General features: G+C 39.6%; 2 protein-coding genes across 2 annotated transcripts; one reads left to right on the top strand and one right to left on the bottom strand.

The window, feature by feature from the left end:
- The first annotated feature begins 642 nt into the window (after positions 1-642).
- LOC139750676 (cuticle protein AMP4-like) lies at positions 643-1,826 on the top strand. Its single transcript, XM_071665351.1, has 3 exons — positions 643-755; positions 908-1,116; positions 1,230-1,826. The coding sequence occupies exons 1-3, from the start codon at positions 747-749 to the stop codon at positions 1,417-1,419; spliced, it is 408 nt and encodes a 135-aa protein (XP_071521452.1). The 5' UTR covers positions 643-746; the 3' UTR covers positions 1,420-1,826.
- Positions 1,827-16,865: 15,039 nt separating this feature from the next.
- On the bottom strand, positions 16,866-17,944 carry LOC139750675 (cuticle protein AMP4-like). The gene is made up of 3 exons (XM_071665350.1): positions 17,912-17,944; positions 17,551-17,759; positions 16,866-17,204 (listed from the first exon to the last, which is right to left on the bottom strand). Exons 1-3 carry the CDS (start codon positions 17,918-17,920, stop codon positions 17,015-17,017), a joined length of 408 nt encoding a protein of 135 aa, XP_071521451.1. The 5' UTR covers positions 17,921-17,944; the 3' UTR covers positions 16,866-17,014.
- Between the last annotated feature and the right edge of the window lie 5,583 nt (positions 17,945-23,527).

The raw sequence follows: 23,527 nt of genomic DNA, 5'->3' as shown, positions 1-23,527 counted from the left end.
TATATATATATATATATGTATATATATATGCGTGTGTGTGTGTGTGTGTGTGTGTGTGTGTGTGTGTGTTTGTATGTGTGTGTGTCTACATCCATGAGTCCTCCGTAATCAAGGGTACCATATTTGAATTTCTCTCTTACATTGTGGAAATTTGTTCCACTAAAGGTAAATAGGGATTTAATCCTGTGCTTCCATACTTGCTAAACACACTTTAATATGGTACTTTGATAAGATTTTCCCTTTAGAGTTTGTTTCAACCATCCGATATATGCTTCAGATTTCTTTAGACGATTGACATCCATATCTTTGTCAACTGAATATTGCCATATCTTTCCATAAAAGCTTTCTATTTCATAACTTCCTTCATTTTTCAGGATAATGGAGTCATTTGTCACTGACCCATAAATCCAACTCTATTGGACAAATATCTTGTTGTAACCGTGAGGATGATACTAGGCTGCTCTTCTCTCTAGAGTATATTCTCAAGTTTGGCATTGATGAGCGGCCAGTCAGGCGTTCGTATCACAGTGTCAGAGAGTGGAGCTGCCATACGTACCCCAGAGAGGCGTATGCTGAGAAAAACTCCTCCTGTAGACCATAGGAGAGTGGGAACCTGTTTACAACCGTCGAGTTCAAACCGACCGTAAGGTCAACCCATATGGTGACCTCGAGTGGACCCCTCACTGCCTGGTATATAAGGCGGCCTGACACACAGATCCTCACACTCACTACCACAACCGTACAACATGAAGCTCGTGAGTAACAGTTCCGGAAGTGGCAGGAGGCATACGCTGCTCGGTCTAACTGAATATTTCGTAAGATGAAACCTCTGACATACTCGGCGACATTGTTCTGTGCTATATTTGTTCTACTGCCACACGAGGAACTGACGTTTGATTTATTGCAGGCTGTGATCCTGGTCTTGGTTGCTGTGGCTGTGGCAGAGGACTCGGAGGAGAGCGTTCCCCCACACATTGCCATCCTCCGCAGCGAACAGGTTAACCCGGACGAGTTCGGTGCCCACAGCTCCGACTTTGAGGCCGAAAACGGCATCCAGTTCCAGTTCTCCGGTCATGAGGGCCCTGAGGGCGGTTCCAACATGGCCGGCTCCTGGAGGTCAGTTCACCTGTCATCTTTGTCTTCCTTGCTATACTAGAACTCACGCTATGTGAACATATTACATGATACATGTATCTGCCAATCTCATCAATGTTTAATTTTCTCCCCAGCTATCCCCAGGAGGACGGCAGTGTAGCGTCAGTCCAGTTTGTGGCCGATGATAACGGCTTCCAGCCCCAGTCCGACCTGCTGCCCGTGGCCCCAGCCTTCCCTCACCCCATCCCCCAGTTCGTCCTCGACCAGATCGCCTTCGCTGAGGAGGAGAGGAAACGTAAAGCTGAGGAGGAGGACGATGATTAAGAAAATTATGTCTTGATTTTAAGGCTGCCTTGTCGCGACTCCTGAGCCTCATATGTGGTCTGTTATTTTGTGTGTATATGTCGTTGTGTTGTCCTTAGCGATATTTGTTTGTTAATTCCTACTGTTAAATGCTATCCCTAAACATATTACTAATCATAGTCAAATTGTTTCATGTTATCGCGTTACAAGAAAGTCTTGACGCACTTTAGACTATGGGCAACAACCAACTCTTCCAGAATCATAACACAAAAGGAACTGATGTTACATGACGCACACTAGGGAAGATGTTTACGTTATCTACCCTCTCCAAAGTCACTAGAATATTATTTCTTTTGTATTATTATGCTATTAGAAAACCTAGTCATCCTCAAATGTATTACATCTGCAATAAAAGAAATCTAACAATACATTCAGTATAAGCTTCTTTTCCATTAAACAAGGAAAATTACGTAAACAAATTTAACATTATATCTGACGTACGTGAAGATTATTCTCTAACTTAAGTTCATACTACAGGACGTTGCATGTAATTGCATATCCTGAATTGGTGACAAGACTCGAGGCTTATGTTGTGAGGTGATAGCCAAAGTGATACTTGTGGTGCATAGCACATCGGCAAGAGACAGTCTTGTGATGGTCTTTTGCCGTGTGGTGAGAGTAATTGCTGTCGTGTTTTGATGGTGTGCCGCGAGATGACAGTAGGTGCAGTCTTGTGATGATGGCGTGTTGAGAGATGACAGTAGGTGCAGTCTTGTGATGATGGCGTGTTGTGAGGTGACAGTAGGTGCAGTCTTGTGATGATGGCGTGTTGAAAGGTGACAGTAGGTGCAGTCTTGTGATGATGGCGTGTTGAGAGGTGACAGTAGGTGCAGTCTTGTAATGTTGGCGTGTTGAGAGGTGACAGTAGGTGCAGTCTTGTAATGTTGGCGTGTTGAGAGGTGACAGTAGGTGCAGTCTTGTAATGTTGGCGTGTTGAGAGGTGACAGTAGGTGCAGTCTTGTAATGTTGGCGTGTTGAGAGGTGACAGTAGGTGCAGTCTTGTAATGTTGGCGTGTTGTGAGGTGACAGTAGGTTCAGTCTTGTGATGATGGCGTGTTGAGAGGTGACAGTAGGTGCAGTCTTTTGATACTGATGTGTCATGAGATGAATGCGTTCTGTCATGTGATGTTGGTGTGTTGTGTGGTGACAGTAGGTGGTCTTGTGATGGTGTGTCGTGAAGCGACATTAGGTGCAGTTTTGTGAAGTTGATGTGACATCAGGTGACAGTACGTGCTTTCTGCGATGTTGACGCAATGTCAGGAGATAGCATGTGCTGTCTTGCGATGTTGACGCAGTGGCAGGAAGTAGTAGGTGCTGTCTTCCGATGTTGACGTAGTGTCAGGAGATAGTAGTTGCAGTCTTGTGATGTCTTTGTAATTTCGGGTAAAAGTAGGTACTATCCTGTGACGTTGATGTGATGACAGGTGACAATTGGCACAATCTTCTGATGGCGCGATATCAAGTGAAAGAAGGTGCAGTCTTGTGATGCTGGTGTGTCGAGAGGCTACATTACGTGCGGTCATGTTGGTATGATGTCAGGTGACAGGAAATGCAGTCTTGCAATGTTTATGTGTCGTTATGTGTCTTGTGATGTTGCTGTGATGTCAGATGATAGTAGGTGTAGTTCTGTGATGTTCATATGTTGCAGGTGACTGTAGGTTGCTGTCTTGTGATGTTGCTGTGATGTCAGATGATAGTAGGTGTAGTTTTGTGATGTTCATATGTTGCAGGTGACTGTAGGTTGCTGTCTTGTGATGATGCTGTGATGCAAGGTGACAGTAGGTGTTCTCTTGAGATGCTAGTGTGATTGTAGGTGAAGGTAGGTGTGCTGTTTTATGTTGGTGTGATATCAGATGACAGTAGGTGCATTCTTGCGAAGCTGATGTGTGATGAGTGGACACTCAGTGCAATGTTTTAATGTTGGTATGAAGTCAGGTAACATTAGGTGCTGTCTAATGTTAGTGTGATGTTAGGTGCCTGTAGGTGCAATCTTAAGATGTAGGTGTGTCATGAGGCAATATTCAATGCAGTCGTTATATAATGTTGTGTTGCGAGGTGACAGTAAATGTAGTCTTTAGATGTTGGTGTGTTGTGAGGTGACAGTAGTTGTAGTCTTGCAAACTTGGTGTGATGTCAGGTTACAGAAGTGTTGTCAGGTGACGGCATATGTAACACAAGATATTGAGATGAAGCAGTCATCAAATTTTAGCACAAGATGATGGTATGAAGAAGTCAAAAACAGTTAACTCAAGATATTGAGATGAAGCACTTATTAACAGTTAGCACAAGATATTCAGATGAAGCAGTCATCAACAGTTAGCAAAAGATATTGAGATGAAGTAGTCATCAACAGTTAGCACAAGATGATGTGATGAAGCACTCATCAACAGTTAGCACAAGATATTTAGATGAAGCAGTCATCAACCGTTAGCACATGATGATGAGGTGAAGCAGTCATCAAAAGTTTGCACAAGATGATGAGATGAAGCAGTTGTGAAGAGGTAGCACAGGATATTGAGATGAAGCAATCATCAACAGTTAGCACAAGATGATGAGATGAAGCAGTCATCAGCAGTTAGCGCAAGATATAGAGATGAAGCAGTAATCAACAGTTAGCGCAAGATGATGAGATGAAGCAATTATCAACAGTTAGCACAAAATTATGAAAAGAAGCCGTCATAAAATGTTAGCAAAAGATCTTGAGATGAAGCAGTCATCGACAGTTAGCACAAGATTATGAGATGAAGGAGTCATCAATAGTTAGCACAAGATTTGAGATGAAGGAGTCATCAACAGTTAGCACAAGATGATAAGATTAAGCACTCATCAACAATTAACACAGGATGATGAGAAGCAGTCATCAACAGTTAGCGCAAGATATTGAGATGAAGCAATCATCAACCGTTAGCACAAGATGATGAGATGAAGCACTCATCAAGAGTTAGCACGAGATGATGAGACGAAACTGTCAATAACAGTTGGCACAAGATATTAAGATGAATCAGTCATCAACAGTTAGCACAAGATATTGAGATGAAGTAGTCATCAACAATTAGCACAAAATATTGAGATGAAGCAGTAATCAACAATTAGCATAAGTTGATGAGATGAAGCAGTGATCCATAGTTAGCACAAGATATTTATATGAAGCAGTCATCAACAGTTAGCACAAGACATTGAGATGAAGGAGTGATCGATAGTTAATACAAGATATTAAGATAAAGGTGTCATCAACAGTTAGCACAAGATATTGAGATGAAGCAGTCATCAACACTTAGGAAAAGATATTGAGATGAAGAAGTTATCCACTGTTAGCACAAGATATTGCGATGGAGAACTTATCATCAGTTAGCACAAGATATTGAGATGAAATGGTGATCAACAGTTAGCACAACATATTCAGATAAAGCTGTCAGAAAAGATATTGAGATGAAGCCGTCATGAAGAGTTAGCAAACGTTGCTGAGATGAAGCAGTCATCAACACCTAGGACAAAAAGATGATATGAAACAGCCATCAACAGTTAGCACAAGATATTAAGATGAAGCAGTCACCGACAGTTAGCACAAGATATTGAGATGAAGCAGTTATCAACAGTTAGCACAAGATATTGAGATGAAGTAGTCATCAACAGTTGGCAGAAGATGATGAGATGAAGTAGCCATCAACAGTTAGCAAAAGATATTGAGCTGAAGCAGTCTTCAGCAGTTAGCACAAGATAATGAGATGAAGTAGTCATCACCAGTTAGCACAAGATGATAAGATGAAGTAGTCATCAAGAGTTAACACAAGATAAAGAGATGAATCAGTCATCAACAGTTAGCACAAGATGATGAGATGAAGCAGTCATGAACAGTTGTCACAAGATATTGAGATGAAGCAGTCTTCAACAGTTTGCACAAGATATTGAGATGAAGCACTCGTCAACAGTTAACGCAAGACATAGAGATGAAGCAGTCATGATCAGTTAGCATAGGATGGTGAGATGAAGCAGTCATCAACAGTTAGCACCAGATAATGAGATGAAGCACTCATCAACAGCTAGGAAAAGATATTGGTATGAAGCAATCATCAACAGTTAGCACAAGATTCTTAGATGAAGCAGCCATCAACCGTTACCAGATGATTAGATGAAGGAGTCATCAACAGTTAGCACAAGATATTGAGATAAAAGAGTCACCAACAGTTAGCACAAGATATTAAGATGATGCAGTCATCAACAGTTAGCACAAGATATTGTGATGAAGTAGTCATTAACAGTTAGTACAACATGATGAGTTGATGCAGTCATCAACAGTTAGCACAAGATGATGAGAAGAAGGAGTCATGAACAGTTAGCACAAGATGATAAGGTGAACCAGTCATCAACATGTAGCACAAGATATTTAGATGAAACAATCATCAAGAGTTAGCACAAGATAATGACTTTAAGCAGTCACCAACAGTTAGCTCAAGATATTAAGATGAAATAGTCATCAACAGTTAACACAAGATATTGAGATGAAGCAGTCATCAACAGTTAACACAAGATATTGAGATGAAGCAGTCATCAACAGTTAGCACAATATATTGAGATGAAGCAGTCATCAACAGTTAACACAAGATATTGAGATGAAGTAGTCATCAACAGTTAGCACAATATATTGAATTTAAGCAGTCATCAACAGTTAGCTCAAGATATTGAGATGAAGGAGTCAACAGTTAGCACAATATATTGAGATGAAGCAGTCATCAACAGTTAGCGCAAGATGATGAGATGAAGCAGTCATCAACAGTTAGCATAAGATATTGATATGAAGCAGTCATCAAAGGTTAATACGAGATATTGAGATGAATCCGTCATCTATAGTTAGCATAAGATGATGAGATGAAACAGTCATCAACAGTTATCAGAAGATATTGAGATGAAGGAGTCATCAACAGTTTGCACAAGATACTGAGATGAAGCACTCGTCAACAGTTAAGATAAGATATTGAGATGAAGCAGTCATCAACAGTTAGCACAGAATGCTGAGGTGAAGCATTCATCAACAGTTAGCACAAGAGATGAAGCAATCATCAGCAGTTAGGAAAAGATATTGGTATAAAGCAGTCATTAACAGTTAGCAAAAGATAATGAGATGAAGCAATCATCAATGGTTAGCGGATGATTATATGAAAGCAGTCATCAATAGTTAGCATGAGATATTGAGGTGAAACAGTCATCAACAGTTCGCACAAGATATTAAGATGATGCAGTCATCAACAGTTAGCACAAGATGATGTGGTGAAACAGTCATCAACAATTAGTACAACATGATGAGTTGAAGCAGTCATCAACAATTAGGAGAAGATGATGAGAAAAAGCAGTTATCAACACTTAGCACAAGATGATAAGGTGAAGCAGTTATCAACATGTAGCACAAGATATTGAGATGAAGCAGTCATCAACAGTTAGCATAAGATATTGAGATGAAGCATTCATCAACAGTTAACACTAGATATTGAGATGGAATGGAAGCAGTAATCAATAGTTAACACATGATCTTGATATGAATCAGTCATAAAAAAATTGCACAAGATATTGAGATGAAGCAGTCATCAACAGTTAACATAAGATATTGAGATGAATCCGTCATCAACAGTTATTACAAGTTCCTGAGATGAAGCAGTCATCAACACTTAGCACAAGATGATGAGAAGAAGCAGTCATCAACAGTTAGCACAAGACATTGAGATAAAGCAGTGGTCAATAGTTAACACAAGATATTGAGATGAAGGTGTCATCAAAAGTTAGCACAAGATATTAAGATGGAGCAGTCATCAACAGTTAGCACAAGATGATGACATAAAGAAGTCACAAACACTTAGCTTAAGATACTGAGATGAACAGTCATCAAAAGTTAGCACAAGAGAGTGATATGAAGCAGTGAAAACAGTTAGTACAAGACATTGATATGAAGCAGTCATCAGCAGTTAGCACAATATAATGATATGAAGCAGTCATTAACAGTTAGCACAAGTTGATGAGATGAAGCAGTCGTCAACAGTTAGCACAAGATATTTTTATGAAGCATTAATCAACAGTTAGCACAAGATATTGAAATGAAGCAGTCTTCAGCAGTTAGCACAAGATAATGAGATGAGGTAGTCATCAACAGTTAGCACAAGATGATAAGATGAAATAGTCATCAACAATTAGCAAAAGATAATGATATGAATCAGTCATCAAGAGTTAGCATAAGATAATGAGAGGGAACAGTCATGAACAGTTAGCACAAGATATTGACATGAAGCAGTCATCAACAGTAAGCACAAGATGATGACATAAAGTAGTCACCTATAATTAGCTCAAGATATTAGGATAAAGCTGTCATCAACAATTAGCACAAAATATCGAGATGAAACAGTCACCAACAGGTAGCACAAGGTATTGAGATGAAGCAGTCATCAAGAGTTAGCAAAAGATGTTGATATGAATCTGCAATCAGCAGTTAGCACAAGCTGATGAAGTGAAGCAGTCATCAACAGTTAGCACAAGATTTTGAGATGAAACAGTCATCAATAGTTAATGCAAGATATTGAGATGAAGCCGTCATCAACAGTTAGCACAATGTGATGAAATGAAGTAATCATCAACAGTTAGCACAAGATGATGAGAAGAAGCAGTCATCAACAATTAGCACAAGATACTGAGATGAAACAGTCATCAACAGATAGCACAAGATATTGAGATGAAGCAATCATCAAAAGTTAGCACAAGTTTTTGAGATGAAGAAGTCATCATGAGTTAGCACAAAATGTTGATATGAATCATTCATCAACAGTCAGCACAAGTTGATGAGATGAAGCAGTCATCAACAGTTAGCACAAGAAGTTTTTATGAAGTAGTCATCAACAGGTAGCATAATATATTGAGAGGAAACAGTGATCAATAGTTAATACAAGATATTGAGATGAAGCCGTCATCAACAGTTAGCACAAGATGATGAGATGAATCAGTCATCAACAGTTAGCACAAGATGATGAGATGCAGCAGTCATCAACAGTTAATACAAGATATTGAGATGAAGCCCTCATCAACAGTTAGTAAGAGATGATGAGATGAATCAGTTATAAGCAGTTAGCACAAGATATTGAGATGAAGGGGTCATCAACAGTTAGCACAAGATACTTTTATGAAGATGTCATCAACAGTTAGCGCAAGATATTGAGATGATGCAGGCATCAACAGTTATACAAGATATTGAGATGAAGCCGTCATCAACGTTAGCACGAGAAGATGAGATGGATCAGTAATCAACAGTTAGCACAAGATATTGAGATGAAGCGGTCATCAACAGTTAGCACAAGATATTGAGATGAAACAGTCATCAGCAGTTAATATAAGATTTCGAAATGAATCCGTCATGAACAGTTAGTACAAGATTATGAGATGAAGCAATCATCAACAGTTAGCACAAGATATTGAGATGAAGCAGTCATCAACAGCTTGAACAAGATATTGAGATGAAGCAATCATCAACAGTTAACACAAGATATTGAGATGAGGCAGTCATCAACAGTTAGCATAGAATGATAAGGTAAAGCATTCAATAACCGTTAGCACAAGATAATGCGATGAAGCAGTCATCAAGAGTTAGCAGGATATTGGTATGAAGCAGTCACCAGCAGTTAGCAGAAGATAATGAGATGAATCAATCATCAACAATTAGCAGAAGATGATTAGATGAGGCAGTCATCAACAATTAGCACGAGATATTGAGATGAAACAGTCATCAACAGTCATCGAAAGATATTATGATGATGCATTCTTCACCTGTTAGCACAGAATGATGTGATGAAGCAGTCATAAACAGTTAGTACATGATGATTTGAAGCAGTCATCAACAGTTAGCACAAGATGATGAGAAGAAGCAGTCATCCACAGTTAGCACAAGATGATAAAGTGAAGCAGTCATCAACATGTAGCACAAGATATTGAGATGAAACAGTCATCAACTTTTAGCACAAGATGATGGTATGAAGAAGTCAACAACAGTTAACTCAAGATATTGAGATGAAGCAGTCTCTAACAGTTAGGAGAAGATGATGAGATGAAGCAGTCATCAACAGTTAGCACAAGATATTTAGATGAAGTAGTCATCAACAGGTAGCACAAGATGATGAGGTGAAGCAGTCATCAACATTTTGCACAAGATGATGAGATGAAGCAGTTGTGAAGAGGTAGCACAAGATATTGAGATGAAGCAATCATCAACAGTTAGCACAAGATGATGAGATGAAGCAGTCATCAGCAGTTAGCACAAGATATAGAGATGAAGCAGTGATCAACAGTTAGCACAAGATGATGAGATGAAGCAATTATCGACAGTTAGCACAAAATCATGAGAAGAAGCCGTCATAAAATGTTAGCAAAAGATCTTGAGATGAAGCAGTCATCGACAGTTAGCACAAGATTATGAGATGAGGGAGTCATCAACAGTTAGCACAAGATTTGAGATGAAGGAGTCATCAACAGTTAGCACAAGATGATGAAAGAAAGCACTCATCAACACTTAGCACAGGATGATGAGAAAAAGCAGTCATCAACAGTTAGCACCAGATATTGAGAGGATGAAGTCATCAACCGTTAGCACAAGAATTTGAGATAAAGCACTCATCAAGAATAGCACGAGATGATGAGACGAAACTGTCAATAACAGTCGACATAAGATATTAAGATGAATCAGTCATCAACAGTTAGCACAAGATATTGAGATGAAGTAGTCATCAAGAATTATTACAAAATATTGAGATGAAGCAGTCATCAACAATTTGCGCAAGATGATGATATGAAGCAGTCATCACAATTTAGCACAAGATGATGAGAAGAAGCAGTCGTCAACAGTTAGCACAAGATGATGAGATGAATCAGTCGTCATCAGTTAGCACAAGATATTTAGATGAAGCAGTCATCAACAATTAGCGCAAGATATTGAAATGAAGCAATCATCAACACTTAGCAAAAGATATTGAGATGAAGAAGTTATTAACTGTTAGCACAAGATATTGCGATGGAGCAGTCATCAACAGTTAGCACAAGTTATTGAGATGAAGTAGTGATTAACAGTTAGCACAAGATATTCAGATAAAGCTGTCAGATAAGATATTGAGATGAAGCCGTTATGAAGAGTTAGCACAAGTTCCTGAGATGAAGCAGTCATCAACACTTAGCACAAGACATTAAGATGAAGCAGTCATCAACAGTTAGCACAAGATATTGAGATGAAGCAGTCATCAACAGTTAGCACAAGATATTGAGATGAAGGAGTCATCAACAGTTGGCAGAAGATGATGAGATGAAGCAGTCATCAACAGTTAGCACAAGATATTGAGCTGAAGCAGTCTTCAGCAGTTAGCACAAGATAATGAGATGAAATAGTCATCAACAGTTAGCACAAGATGATAAGATGAGGTAGTAATTAATAGTTAACACAAGATAATGACATGAATCAGTCATCAACAGTTAGCACAAGATGATGAGATGAAGCAGTCACGAACAGTTAGCACAATATATTGAGATGAAGCAGTTATCAACAGTTTTCACAAAATATTGAGATGAAGCACTCGTCAACAGTTAACACAAGATATAGAGATGAAGCAGTTATCAACAGTTAGCATAGGATGATGAGATGAAGCTGTCATCAACAGTTATCACAAGATAATGAGATGAAGCACTCATCAACAACTAGCAAAAGATATTGGTATGAAGCAGTCATCAACAGTTAGCACAAGATGATGAGATGAAGCAGTCATCAACAGTTACCAGATGATTAGATGCAGCAGTCATCAACAGTTAGCACAAGATATTGAGATAAAACAGTCACCAACACTTAGCACAAGATATTAACATGATGCAGTCATCAACAGAGAGCACAAGATGGTGTGATGATGCAGTCATTAACAGTTAGTACAACATGATGAGTTGACGCAGTCATCAACAGTTAGCGCAAGATGATGAGAAGAAGGAGTCATGAACAATTAGCACAAGATGATAAGGTGAAGCAGTCATCAACATTTAGCACAAGATATTTAGACGAAGCAGTCATCAACAGTTAGCACAAGATGATGACTTTAAGCAGTCACCATCAGTTAGCTCAAGATATTAACATGAAGCAGTCATCAACAGTTAGCAGAGGATGCTGAGGTGAAGCATTCATCAACAGTTAGCACAAGATGATTAGATGAAGTAGTCATCAACAGTTAGGAAAAGATAATGTATAAAGAAGTCATCAACAATTAGCAGAAGATAATGAGATGAAGCAGTCATTAATAGTTAGCAGATGGTTAGATGAAGCAGTCATCAATAGTTAGCACGAGATGTCAAAATGAAACAGTCATCAACAGTTCCCACAAGATATTAAGATGATTCAGTCATCAACAGTTAGCACAAGATGATGTGATGAAACAGTCATCAACAATTAGTACAACATGATGAGTTGAAGCAGTCATCAACAATTAGCACAAAATGATGAAGAGAAGCAGTTATCAACAGTAAGCACAAGATGATAAGGTGAAGGAGTTATCAACATGTAGCACAAGATATTGAGATGAAGCAGTCATCAACAGTTAGCATAAGATATTGAGATGAAGCGGTCGTCAACAGTTAACACTAGATACTGAGATGGAATGAAGCAGTAATCAATAGTTAACACATGATCTTGAAATGAATCAGTCATCAACAATTTGCACAAGATATTGAGATGAAGCAGTCATCAACAGTTATCACAAGTTGCTGAGATGAAGCAGTCATCAACACTTAGCACAAGATGATGAGATGAAGTCGTAACAGTTAACACAAGGTATTGACATGAAGCAGTCATCAACAGTTAGCAGAAGATACTGAGATGAAGCAGTCATCAACAGTTAGCAAAAGATATTGAGATGAAGCAGTCATCAACAGTTAGCACAAGATAATGAGATGAAGGAGTCATCAACAGTTGGCAGAAGGTGATGAGATAAAGCAGTCATCAACAGTTAGCACAAGATATTTAGATGAAGCAGGGTTCAACAGTTAGCACAAGATAATGAGATGAAGTAGTCATCAACAGTTATTACAAGATGATAAGATGAAGTAGTCATCAACAGTTAACACAAGATAATGAGATGACACATTCATCAACAGTTAGCACAAGACGATGAGATGAAGGAGTCATGACCAGTTAGCACAAGATATTGGGATGAAGAAGTCATCAACAGTTTTCAGAAGATATTGAGATGAAGCACTCGTCAACAGATAACACAAGGCATAGAGATGAAGCAGTCATCAACAGTTTGCATAGGATGATGAGATGAAGCAGTCATCAACAATTAGGACAAGATAATGAGATGAAGCACTCATCAACAGTTAGCAAAAGTTATTGGTATGAAGCAATCATCAACAGTTAGCACAAGATAATGAGATGAAGCAGTCATCAACAGTTAGCAGATGATTAGATGAAGCAGTCATCAACAGTTAGCACAAGATATTGAGATGAAACATTCACCAACAGTTAGCACAAGATATTAAGATGATGCAGTCATCAACAGTTAGCACAAGATGATGTGATGAAGAAATCATCAACAATTAGTACAACATGATGAGTTGATGCAGTCATCAACAGTTAGCACAAGATGATGAGATGAAGTAGTCATCAACAGTTAGCACAAGATGACGAGATGAATCAGTCGTCATCAGTTAGCACAAGATATTTAGATGAAGCAGTCATCAACAATTAGCGCAAGATATTGAAATGAAGTAATCACCAACAGTTAGCAAAAGATATGGAGATGAAGAAGTTATCAACTGTTAGCACAAGGTATTGCGATGGAGCAGTCATCAACAGTTAGCACAAGGTATTGAGATGAAGAAGTGATCAACAGTTAGCACAAGATATTCAGATAAAGCTGTCAGAGAAGATATTGAGATGAAGCCGTCATGAAGAGTTAGCACAAGTTCCTGAGATGAAGCAGTAATCAACACTTAGCATAAAATGATGAGATGAAGCAATCATCAACAGTTAGCACAAGACATTAAGATGAAGCAGTCATCAACAGTTAGCACAAGATATTGAGATGAAGGAGTCATCAACACTTGGCAGAAGATGATGAGATGAAGCAGTCATCAACAGTTAGCACAAGAAAATGAGATGAAGCAGTTATCAATTGTTAGGAGATGATAGGATGAAGCAGTCATCATAGTTAACACGAGATGTTGAGATGAAACAGTCATCAACAGTTCGCACAAGATATTAAGATGATGCTGTCATCAACAGTTAACACAAGATGATGTGATGTAACAGTCATCAACAGTTAATACAACATGATGAGTTGAAGCAGTCATCAACAATTGGCACAAGCTGATGAGAAGAAGCAGTTATCAACAGTTAGCACAAGATGATGAGGTGAAGCAGTTATCAAGATGTAGCACAGGATACTGATATGAAGCAGTCATCAACAGTTAGCTAAGATATTGAGATGAAGCAGTCATCAACAGTTAACACTAGATATTGAGATGGAATGAAGTAGTAATCAATAGTTAACACATGATCTTGAGATTAATCAGTCATCAACAATTTGCACAAGATATTGAGATGAAGCAGTCATCAACAGTTATCACAATTTGCTGAGATGAATCAGTCATCAACACTTAGGACAAGATGAGGAGATGAAGCAGTCATCAACAGTTAACACAAGATATTGAGATGAAGCAGTCATCAACAGTTGGCACAAGATATTGAGATGAAGAAATCATCAACAGTTAGCACAAGATATTGAGATGAAGCTGTCATCAACAGTTGGCACAAGATAATGAGATAAAGGAGCCATCAGCAGTTGGCAGAAGATGATGAGATGAAGCAGTCATCAACAGTTAGCACAAGATATTGAGATGAAGGAGTCTTCAACAGTTAGCACAAGATAATGAGATGAAGGAGTCTTCAACAGTTAGCACAGGATATTAAGATGAAGTAGTCATGAACAGTTAACACAAGATAATGAGATGAAGCACTCATCAACAATTAGCAGAAGTTGATGAGATGAAGTAGTCATGAACAGTTAACACAAGATATAGAGATGAAGCAGTCATCAACCGGTAGCATAGGATGATGAGATGAAGCAGTCATCAACAGTTAGCACAAGATATTGAGATGAAGGAGTCTTCAACAGTTAGCACAAGATATTGAGATGAAGGAGTCTTCAACAGTTAGCACAAGATAATGAGATGAAGCACTCATCAACAGTTAGCATAAGATATTGGTATGAAGCAGTCATCAACAGGGAGCGCAAGATTACGAGATGAAGCAGTCATCAACAGTTAGCAGATGATTAGATGAAGCAGTCATCATCAGTTAGCACAAGATATTGAGATGAAACAGTCACCAACAGTTAGCAGAAGATATTAAGATGATGCAGTCATCAACAGTTAGCACAAGATGATGTGATGAAGCAGTCATCAACTGCTAGTACAACATGATTAGTTGATGGAGTCATCAACAGTTAGCACAAGATGATGAGAAGAAAGAGTCATGAACAGTTAGCACAAGATGATAAGGTGAAGCAGTCATCAACATGTAGCACAAGATATTTAGATGAAACAGTCTTCAACAGTTAGCACAAGATGATGACTTTAAGAAGTCACCAACAGTTAGCTCAAGATCTTAAGATGAAGCAGTCATCAAGAGTTAGCACAAGATATTGAGATGAAGTAGTCATCAACAGTTAGCAGAAGATATTGAGATGAAGCAGTCATCAAAAGTTAATAAAAGATATTGAGATGAATCCGTCATCAGCAGTTAGCACAAGATGATGAGATAAAGCATTCATCAACAGTTAGCATAGGATGCTGAGGTGAAGCATTCATCAACAGTTAGCACAAGATATTGAGATGAATTAGTCATCAACAGTTAGCATAAGATATTGAGATGAAGCATTCATCAACAATTAACTCTAGATATTGAGATGGAATGAAGCAGTAATCAATAGTTAACGCATGATTTTGAGATGAATCAGTCATCAACAATTTGCACAAGATATTGAGATGAAGCAGTCATCAACAGTTAACATATGATATTGAGATGAAGCTGTTATCAACAGTTATCACAAGTTGCTGAGATGGAGCAGTCATCAACACTTAGCACAAGATGATGAGATAAAGCAGTCATCAACAGTTTGCACAAGATATTGAGATTAAGTAGTCATCAACAGTTAGCACAAGATATTGAGATGAAGCAGTCATCAACAGTTAGCATAAGATATTGAGATGAAGGAGTCATCAACAGTTGGCAGATGATGAGATGAAGCAGTCATCAACAGTTAGCACAAGATTATAAAATGAAGCTGTCATCAACAGTTAACTCAAGATAATGAGGTGAATCAGTCATCAATAGTTAGCACAAGTTGACGAGATGAAGTAGTTATTAACAGTTAGCACAAGATGATGAGATGAAGCAGTCATCAACAGTTAGCACAAGATGACCATGACAAATGATTCGTGATAGAAAAATAGGTAAGTCCGCTCCAGGTGGGTATGTTGATGACATACCCTTTTGTTTCAGTCTCCTTACATCATAACAAAGATCCTTGTCATGTATTATTTTCTGTTTCCTGACTCTCGGCTAGACACGTCACAAAGAATACAGACTTGTAACAGTGGTAACGCTATGTCGTGAACACTATATCTGGGAAACAGGTGGGACACATTTGATCCCCGACTAATCATTTTTACTATGGAATGAGCAGCCAACGTGGGCATCATTCTCATTATATTCATTTAATGTCATGGGACTTAAGCTGGCTTCTCTTGTGCTGTAATACTGATGTGAATGCTTAATGCCTACAGCCTAACTGGCCCTGGTCTTAGTGTCCTTATCCTTGCCGTCCATTGTCTTATTATCCCTAATCTATCGTCTATAGCCTTACTGTCCCATGCCTTAGTGTCCCATGTCTTAATAGTCAGAGTTTGGTTGTCCTTAACCTAACTGTCCTATGTCATACTGTACCCAGTCTTAGTGTCCTTAACCTCTGTGTTCCATAACTTATTGTCCTTAACCATACTATCCCATGTCTTACTGGCTCTAGTCTTACTATCCCTAGTCTTGCTGCCTTTAATTGTACTGTCCCTAATCTTGTTCCTAGTCTTACTGTCATTACTCTTGTCGTCCTTAGTCTTGCTGCTCTTAGTCTTACTGTCACTAGTCTTACTGCCTTTCATTGTACTGAACCCAATATTGTTGTCCTTAGTTTTGCTACTCCTAATCTTATTCTCCCTAGCGGTGCTGCCCCTAGTCTTCCTGTCCCTAATCTTACTGCCTTCAGCCTTGTTGATTTCTTCTTACAACCTCTAGTGCGCAACTCCATCATAACACTCTTGTCAATAGGTTCTAAGAAAGAGCTTGAATATCAGTAAGTTTTTATTCACAGATAACGTTTAATTCATGAACAAACAAACAGTTAAAGAGCACCATCACTAAGATAGTGAGACACATAGTCTAAATTACAGATCACATAAATGAACCTCAAAGGGTATAACAAGGCCACCTTATAATCAAACTCTATCTCTACTTATCGTCCTCTTCCTCAGCCTCGCGCTTCCTTTCTTCCTCAGCGAAGGCGATCTGGTCGAGGACGAACTGGGGGATAGGGTGGGGGAAGGCTGGGGCAACGGGCAGCAGGTCGGACTGGGGCTGGAAGCCGTTCTCGTCGGCCACAAACTGGACTGACGCTACACTGCCGTCCTCCTGGGGGTAGCTGGGGAGAAAAACTTTGATTAGGTTGGCAGATACAGATAGATATTTGAGTATATAATGGAATTTGTTAAGCGAATAAGAGGTACATATCGTGGATAGTAATAAGAACATAAAAACAAGAAGTGAGGACAATGCAAGAAGCCTATTGGCTCATGCTAGGCAGGTTCTGAGTCTCTCAACCCTACAGCTAACCGCCCGAACCCATAAACACATCCATCTTTCGTCTAAAGTTAACTATAGACCTAGCTTCCATAAATATTCTACCCTATTCCTGAACCAATATTTACCCACATCCGACCTGAATCTAATTTTTTCTAATTCAAATCCATGACAGCACACTAACAGACCTCCATGAGCCGATCATGTTGGAACCGCCCTCTGGACCCTCTTGGCCAGAGAACTGGAACCGGATGCCGTTCTCGGCCTCAAAGTCGGAGCTGTGGGCGCCGAACTCGTCCGGGTTAACCTGTTCGCTGCGGAGGATGGCAATGTGTGGGGGAACGCTCTCCTCCGAGTCCTCTGCCACAGCCACAGCAACCAAGACCAGGATCACAGCCTGCAATAAATCAAACGTCAGTTCCTCGTGTGGCAGTAGAACAAATATAGCACAGAACAATGTCGCCGAGTATGTCAGAGGTTTCATCTTACGAAATATTCAGTTAGACCGAGCAGCGTATGCCTCCTGCCACTTCCGGAACTGTTACTCACGAGCTTCATGTTGTACGGTTGTGGTAGTGAGTGTGAGGATCTGTGTGTCAGGCCGCCTTATATACCAGGCAGTGAGGGGTTCACTCGAGGTCACCATATGGGTTGACCTTACGGTCGGTTTGACCTCGACGGTTGTAAACCGGTTTCCACTCTCCTATGGTCTACGAGAGGAGTATTTTTTTCAGTATACGCCTCCGCGGTGTACGGCAGCTCCGGATTTTCGCAATAGGGCACGAGTGTTTCAGTGACCCACTCACCAACTCAGCCCAACAACTGTATGTAAACAGTCAAGAGTGGAATATTTGGTGTAATGATCTGTAACAGGATGGTATTGTTTACTTGAAATTTCGTCGGTTTCATAACGTACAATTAAAAGTATAACAAAATGTGACGATTTAAGGAAATCGGCACGACAACTTCCAGCAGACGTCTGGTCATTCTTCGCTGAATAGCAAGCAAAAGGAAATTGAATGCCTGACATCAGACAAAAGCATAAAGATGATAAGAGAAATCTACATTAAATGGAAAGTGCATGATAACTTTCAAAGAATTTCTCAAGTGGGACTACTTATGCAGGTCTCACTTGAACATATCTCACTTACACAGGTCCCACTTATGCATGTCTCACTTATACAGGTTCCACTTATGCAGGTCCCACTTAAACAAGTCCAACCTATACAGATCCCGTTCATGCAAGTCCCACTTATCCAGGTACCACTTGCACAGGTCCTACTTGTGATGGTCCTATTCTGCTAAAAAAGAAATGATCATGAATACACAAACAGCTAATTGTTTACTTATTTGCACCACCACACAACGGAGAGGCGACTTACCGATGCGACACCCACAGTTACAGTATTACCGTGGCATAAAGTAATGCCCAGAACATAAAAGTCTCGGAGTCAAAAATGAATTATGTAATTACAACTGAAGATATATAAGTTCTGGAGAACTTTAGATGATAATGTTCATTTAAATAGACTGATGAATATTTTATAGGAGGCTAAAGTACCTGAATTCATTTCAGCAATTTTAAGTTTTCATATTCTTGCTAAAAGATGCCGAATAACCATTAGGTTTTTAGCACTTTACAAACGCCATATATGATCAGATTAGCAAATAGAGATTTGTTCGAGTTACCTTAAACATTCCGGTGGCCATAATGACCTCAGCTTTTAAAACACATGTTTTTCTTCAACTGAAGCTTGTTATATGGGAACTTAGGACTCAAGAACAAGTGATTGGTATTCTGTCACTTCTGGGCAACACTAAATGATTAACATGTTACAAAGTCATCATTTTTGTTAAAAGTGGGAACTGCAGTATTGCAGCTTTTCAACTTGTTTTATTGCAAGTGATCCAGAACAACATGGCTAACAGTAATAGAGAAATATACTCGTTCAGAAAAGTTATCAAGACTTGCTCGACCTGTACAAAGTCCACAATGATTCAAATAAGTGACAAAAGATTGGCAAGTGTCGCTGGAGCCAGTAAGAAGAGGAACGATTCTTCGTTGAAAGCAGATTTTTCCCCCAGCTGACTGAGGCTGTTTATGAAAATAGATAAAAATCAACACATTAACCGTTATAACAGAGCCCGTCTTGCATCAACGGGAGATGAACTTGAAACAGAACCCGTCTTGCGTCAACGGGAGACGAACGTGAAACAGAACCCATCATGCATCAGCGGGAGACGAACGTGAAACAAAAACCGCCTTGCATCAGAGAAAGATGAACGTGAAATAGAAACCGTCTTGCATCAGCGGAAGATGAACATGAAACAGAAACCGTCTTGCATCAGCGGGAGATGAACGTGAAACGGAAACCGTCTTGCATCAGCGGAAGATGAACGTGAAATAGAAACCATCTTGCATCAGCGGAAGATGAGCGTAAAATAAAAACCGTCTTGCATCAGCGGAAGATGAACGTGAAATAGAAACCGTCTTGCATCAGCAAGAGATGAACGTGAAACATTACCCTCTTGCACCAGCGGAAGATGAACGTGAAAAAATGAAGAAAAAGATGCCATGACGGACCATTTTACTTCCCTTTAGTAAACGCTGCTACTTTGATGGTGAGATGTGCCAAATATCGCCGGATCTAAGGCGTCCTGATCATTGGCGTTGCCACACATTATGGACATCAGATATATAGCTTTCCTATACTATTTTCCAAGACATGACACATGCTATACTTATGTTACAATTATTTACATTAAGTCTGTAAGGATCGCAAAGATGAGCAGGTGCACGAAGTAGATACCCTTGTTCAAGGGGCGTTGGCTTACTACACTTCTCATTGAAGATATCATGGCAATTGTGGAGGTACTCTCATAACAGCAGGCAGCCTCTTACATGTAAGCTTTAGGAGAATCCAAGCACCAGATGATCCCGAATTTAACACCATATATATATATATATATATATATATATATATATATATATATATATATATATATATATATATATATATATATATATATATATATATATTTATATATATATATATATATATATATACATATGATAGAGTTGATAGAGATGCTCTGTGGAAGGTATTAAGAATATATGGTGTGGGAGGCAAAGTTGTTAGAAGCAGTGAAAAGTTTTTATCGAGGATGTAAGGCATGTGTACGTGTAGGAAGAGAGGAAAGTGATTGGTTCTCAGTGAATGTAGGTTTGCGGCAGGGGTGTGTGATGTCTCCATGGTTGTTTAATTTGTTTATGGATGGGGTTGTTAGGGAGGTGAATGCAAGAGTTTTGGAAAGAGGGGCAAGTATGAAGTCTGTTGGGGATGAGAGAGCTTGGGAAGTGAGTCAGTTGTTGTTCGCTGATGATACAGCGCTGGTGGCTGATTCATGTGAGAAACTGCAGAAGCTGGTGACTGAGTTTGGTAAAGTGTGTGAAAGAAGAAAGTTAAGAGTAAATGTGAATAAGAGCAAGGTTATTAGGTACAGTAGGGTTGAGGGTCAAGTCAATTGGGAGGTGAGTTTGAATGGAGAAAAACTGGAGGAAGTGAAGTGTTTTAGATATCTGGGAGTGGATCTGGCAGCGGATGGAACCATGGAAGCGGAAGTGGATCATAGGGTGGGGGAGGGGGCGAAAATTCTGGGAGCCTTGAAGAATGTGTGGAAGTCGAGAACATTATCTCGGAAAGCAAAAATGGGTATGTTTGAAGGAATAGTGGTTCCAACAATGTTGTATGGTTGCGAGGCGTGGACTATGGATAGAGTTGAGCGCAGGAGGATGGATGTGCTGGAAATGAGATGTTGGAGGACAATGTGTGGTGTGAGGTGGTTTGATCGAGTAAGTAACGTAAGGGGAAGAGAGATGTGTGGAAATAAAAAGAGAGTGGTTGAGAGAGCAGAAGAGGATGTTTTGAAATGGTTTGGTCACATGGAGAGAATGAGTGAGGAAAGATTGACCAAGAGGATATATGTGTCGGAGGTGGAGGGAACGAGGAGAAGAGGGAGACCAAATTGGAGGTGGAAAGATGGAGTGAAAAAGATTTTGTGTGATCGGGGCCTGAACATGCAGGAGGGTGAAAGGAGGGCAAAGAATAGAGTGAATTGGAGCGATGTGGTATACCGGGGTTGACGTGCTGTCAGTGGATTGAATCAAGGCATGTGTATGGGGGTGGGTTGGGCCATTTCTTTCATCTGTTTCCTTGCGCTACCTCGCAAACGCGGGAGACAGCAAAAAAAAAAAAAAAGAAATATATATATATATATATATATATATATAGATATATATATATATATATATAATCCCTGGGGATAGGGGAGAAAGAATACTTCCCACGTATTCCCTGCGTGTCGTAGAAGGCGACTAAAAGGGGAGGGAGCGGGTGGCTGGAAATCCTCCCCTCTCGTTTTTTTCAATTTTCCAAAAGAAGGAACAGAGAAGGGGGCCAGGTGAGGATGTTCCCTCAAAACCCCATTCCTCTGTTCTTAACGCTACCTCGCTGATGTAGGAAATGGCGAATAGTACGAAAGAAAATATATATATATATATATATATATATATATATATATATATATATATATATATATATATATATATATATATATATATATATATATATATATATATATATATATATATATATATATATATATATATATATGGTGTTAAATTCGGGATCATCTGGTGCTTGGATTCTCCTAAAGCTTACATGCAACAGGCTGCCTGCTGTTATGAGAGTACCTCCACAATCGCCGGCAAGGCAGCAGGTTTGGACGGTATTGCAGTGGAATTTATTAAAAAAGGGGGTGAATGTATTGTTGACTGGTTGGTAAGGATATTTAATGTATGTATGATTCATGGTGAGGTGCCTGAGGATTGGCGGAATGCTTGCATAGTGCCATTGTACAAAGGCAAAGGGGATAAGAGTGAGTGCTCAAATTACAGAGGTATAAGTTTGTTGAGTATTCCTGGTAGATTATACGGGAGGGTATTGATTGAGAGGGTGAAAGCATGTACAGAGCATCAGATTGGGGAAGAGCAGTGTGGTTTCAGAAGTGGTAGAGGATGTTTGGAGCAGGTGTTTGCTTTTCAAGAATGTCTGTGAGAAGTACTTAGAAAAGCAAATGGATTTGTATGTAGCATTTATGGATCTGGAGAAGGCATACGATAGAGTTGATAGAGATGCTCTGTGGAAGGTACTAAGAATATATGGTGTGGGAAGCAAGTTGTTAGAAGCAGTAAAAAGTTTTTATCGATAATATAAGGCATTTGTACGTGTAGTAAGAGAGGAAAGCTAGCTTGGGAAGTGAGTCAGTTGTTGTTCGCTGATGATACAGCGCTGGTGACTGATTTATGTGAGAAACTGCAGAAGCTGGTGACTGAGTTTGGTAAAGTGTTTGAAAGAAGAAAGTTAAGAGTAAATGTGAATAAGAGCAAGGATATTAGGTACAGTAGGGTTGAGGGTCAAGTCAATTGGGAGGTAAGTTTGAATGGAGAAAAACTGGAGGAAGTGAAGTGTTTTAGATATCTGGGAGTGGATCTGGCAGCGGATGGAACCATGGAAGCGGAAGTGAATCATAGGGTGGGGGAGGGGGCGAAAATCCTGGGAGCTTTGAAGAATGTTTGGATTGGAAGTCGAGAACATTATCTCGGAAAGCAGAAATGGGTATGTTTGAAGGAATAGTGGTTCCAACAATGTTGTATGGTTGCGAGGCGTGGGCTATGGATAGAGTTGTGCGCAGGAGGGTGGATGTGCTGGAAATGAGATGTTTGAGGAAAATGTGTGGTGTGAGGTGGTTTGATCGAGTAAGTAATGTAAGGGTAAGAGATATGTGTGGAAATAAAAAGAGCTTGGTTGAGATAGCAAAAGTGGGTGTTTTGAAAAGGTTTGGGCACATGGAGAGAATTAGTGAGGAAAGATTGACCAAGAGGATATATGTGTCGGAGGTGGAGGGAACGAGGAGAAGTGGGAGACCAAATTGGATGGTGGATAGATGGAGTGAAAAAGATTTTGATTGATCGGGGCGGAAACATACAGTAGGGTGAAAGGCGCGGCAAGGAATTAGAGTGATTGATGATGTGTCTACCGGGTGTTGACGTGCTGTCAGTGGATGAATCAGGGCATGTGAAGCGTCTGGTAAACATGGAAATGC

This window comes from Panulirus ornatus, chromosome 10 (assembly GCF_036320965.1).
Source record: "Panulirus ornatus isolate Po-2019 chromosome 10, ASM3632096v1, whole genome shotgun sequence".
Classification (NCBI taxonomy): Eukaryota; Metazoa; Arthropoda; class Malacostraca; order Decapoda; family Palinuridae; genus Panulirus; species Panulirus ornatus.
The sequence above is the reverse complement of the archived record's forward strand: the minus strand, read 5'-3'. Positions and strand labels throughout refer to the sequence as shown.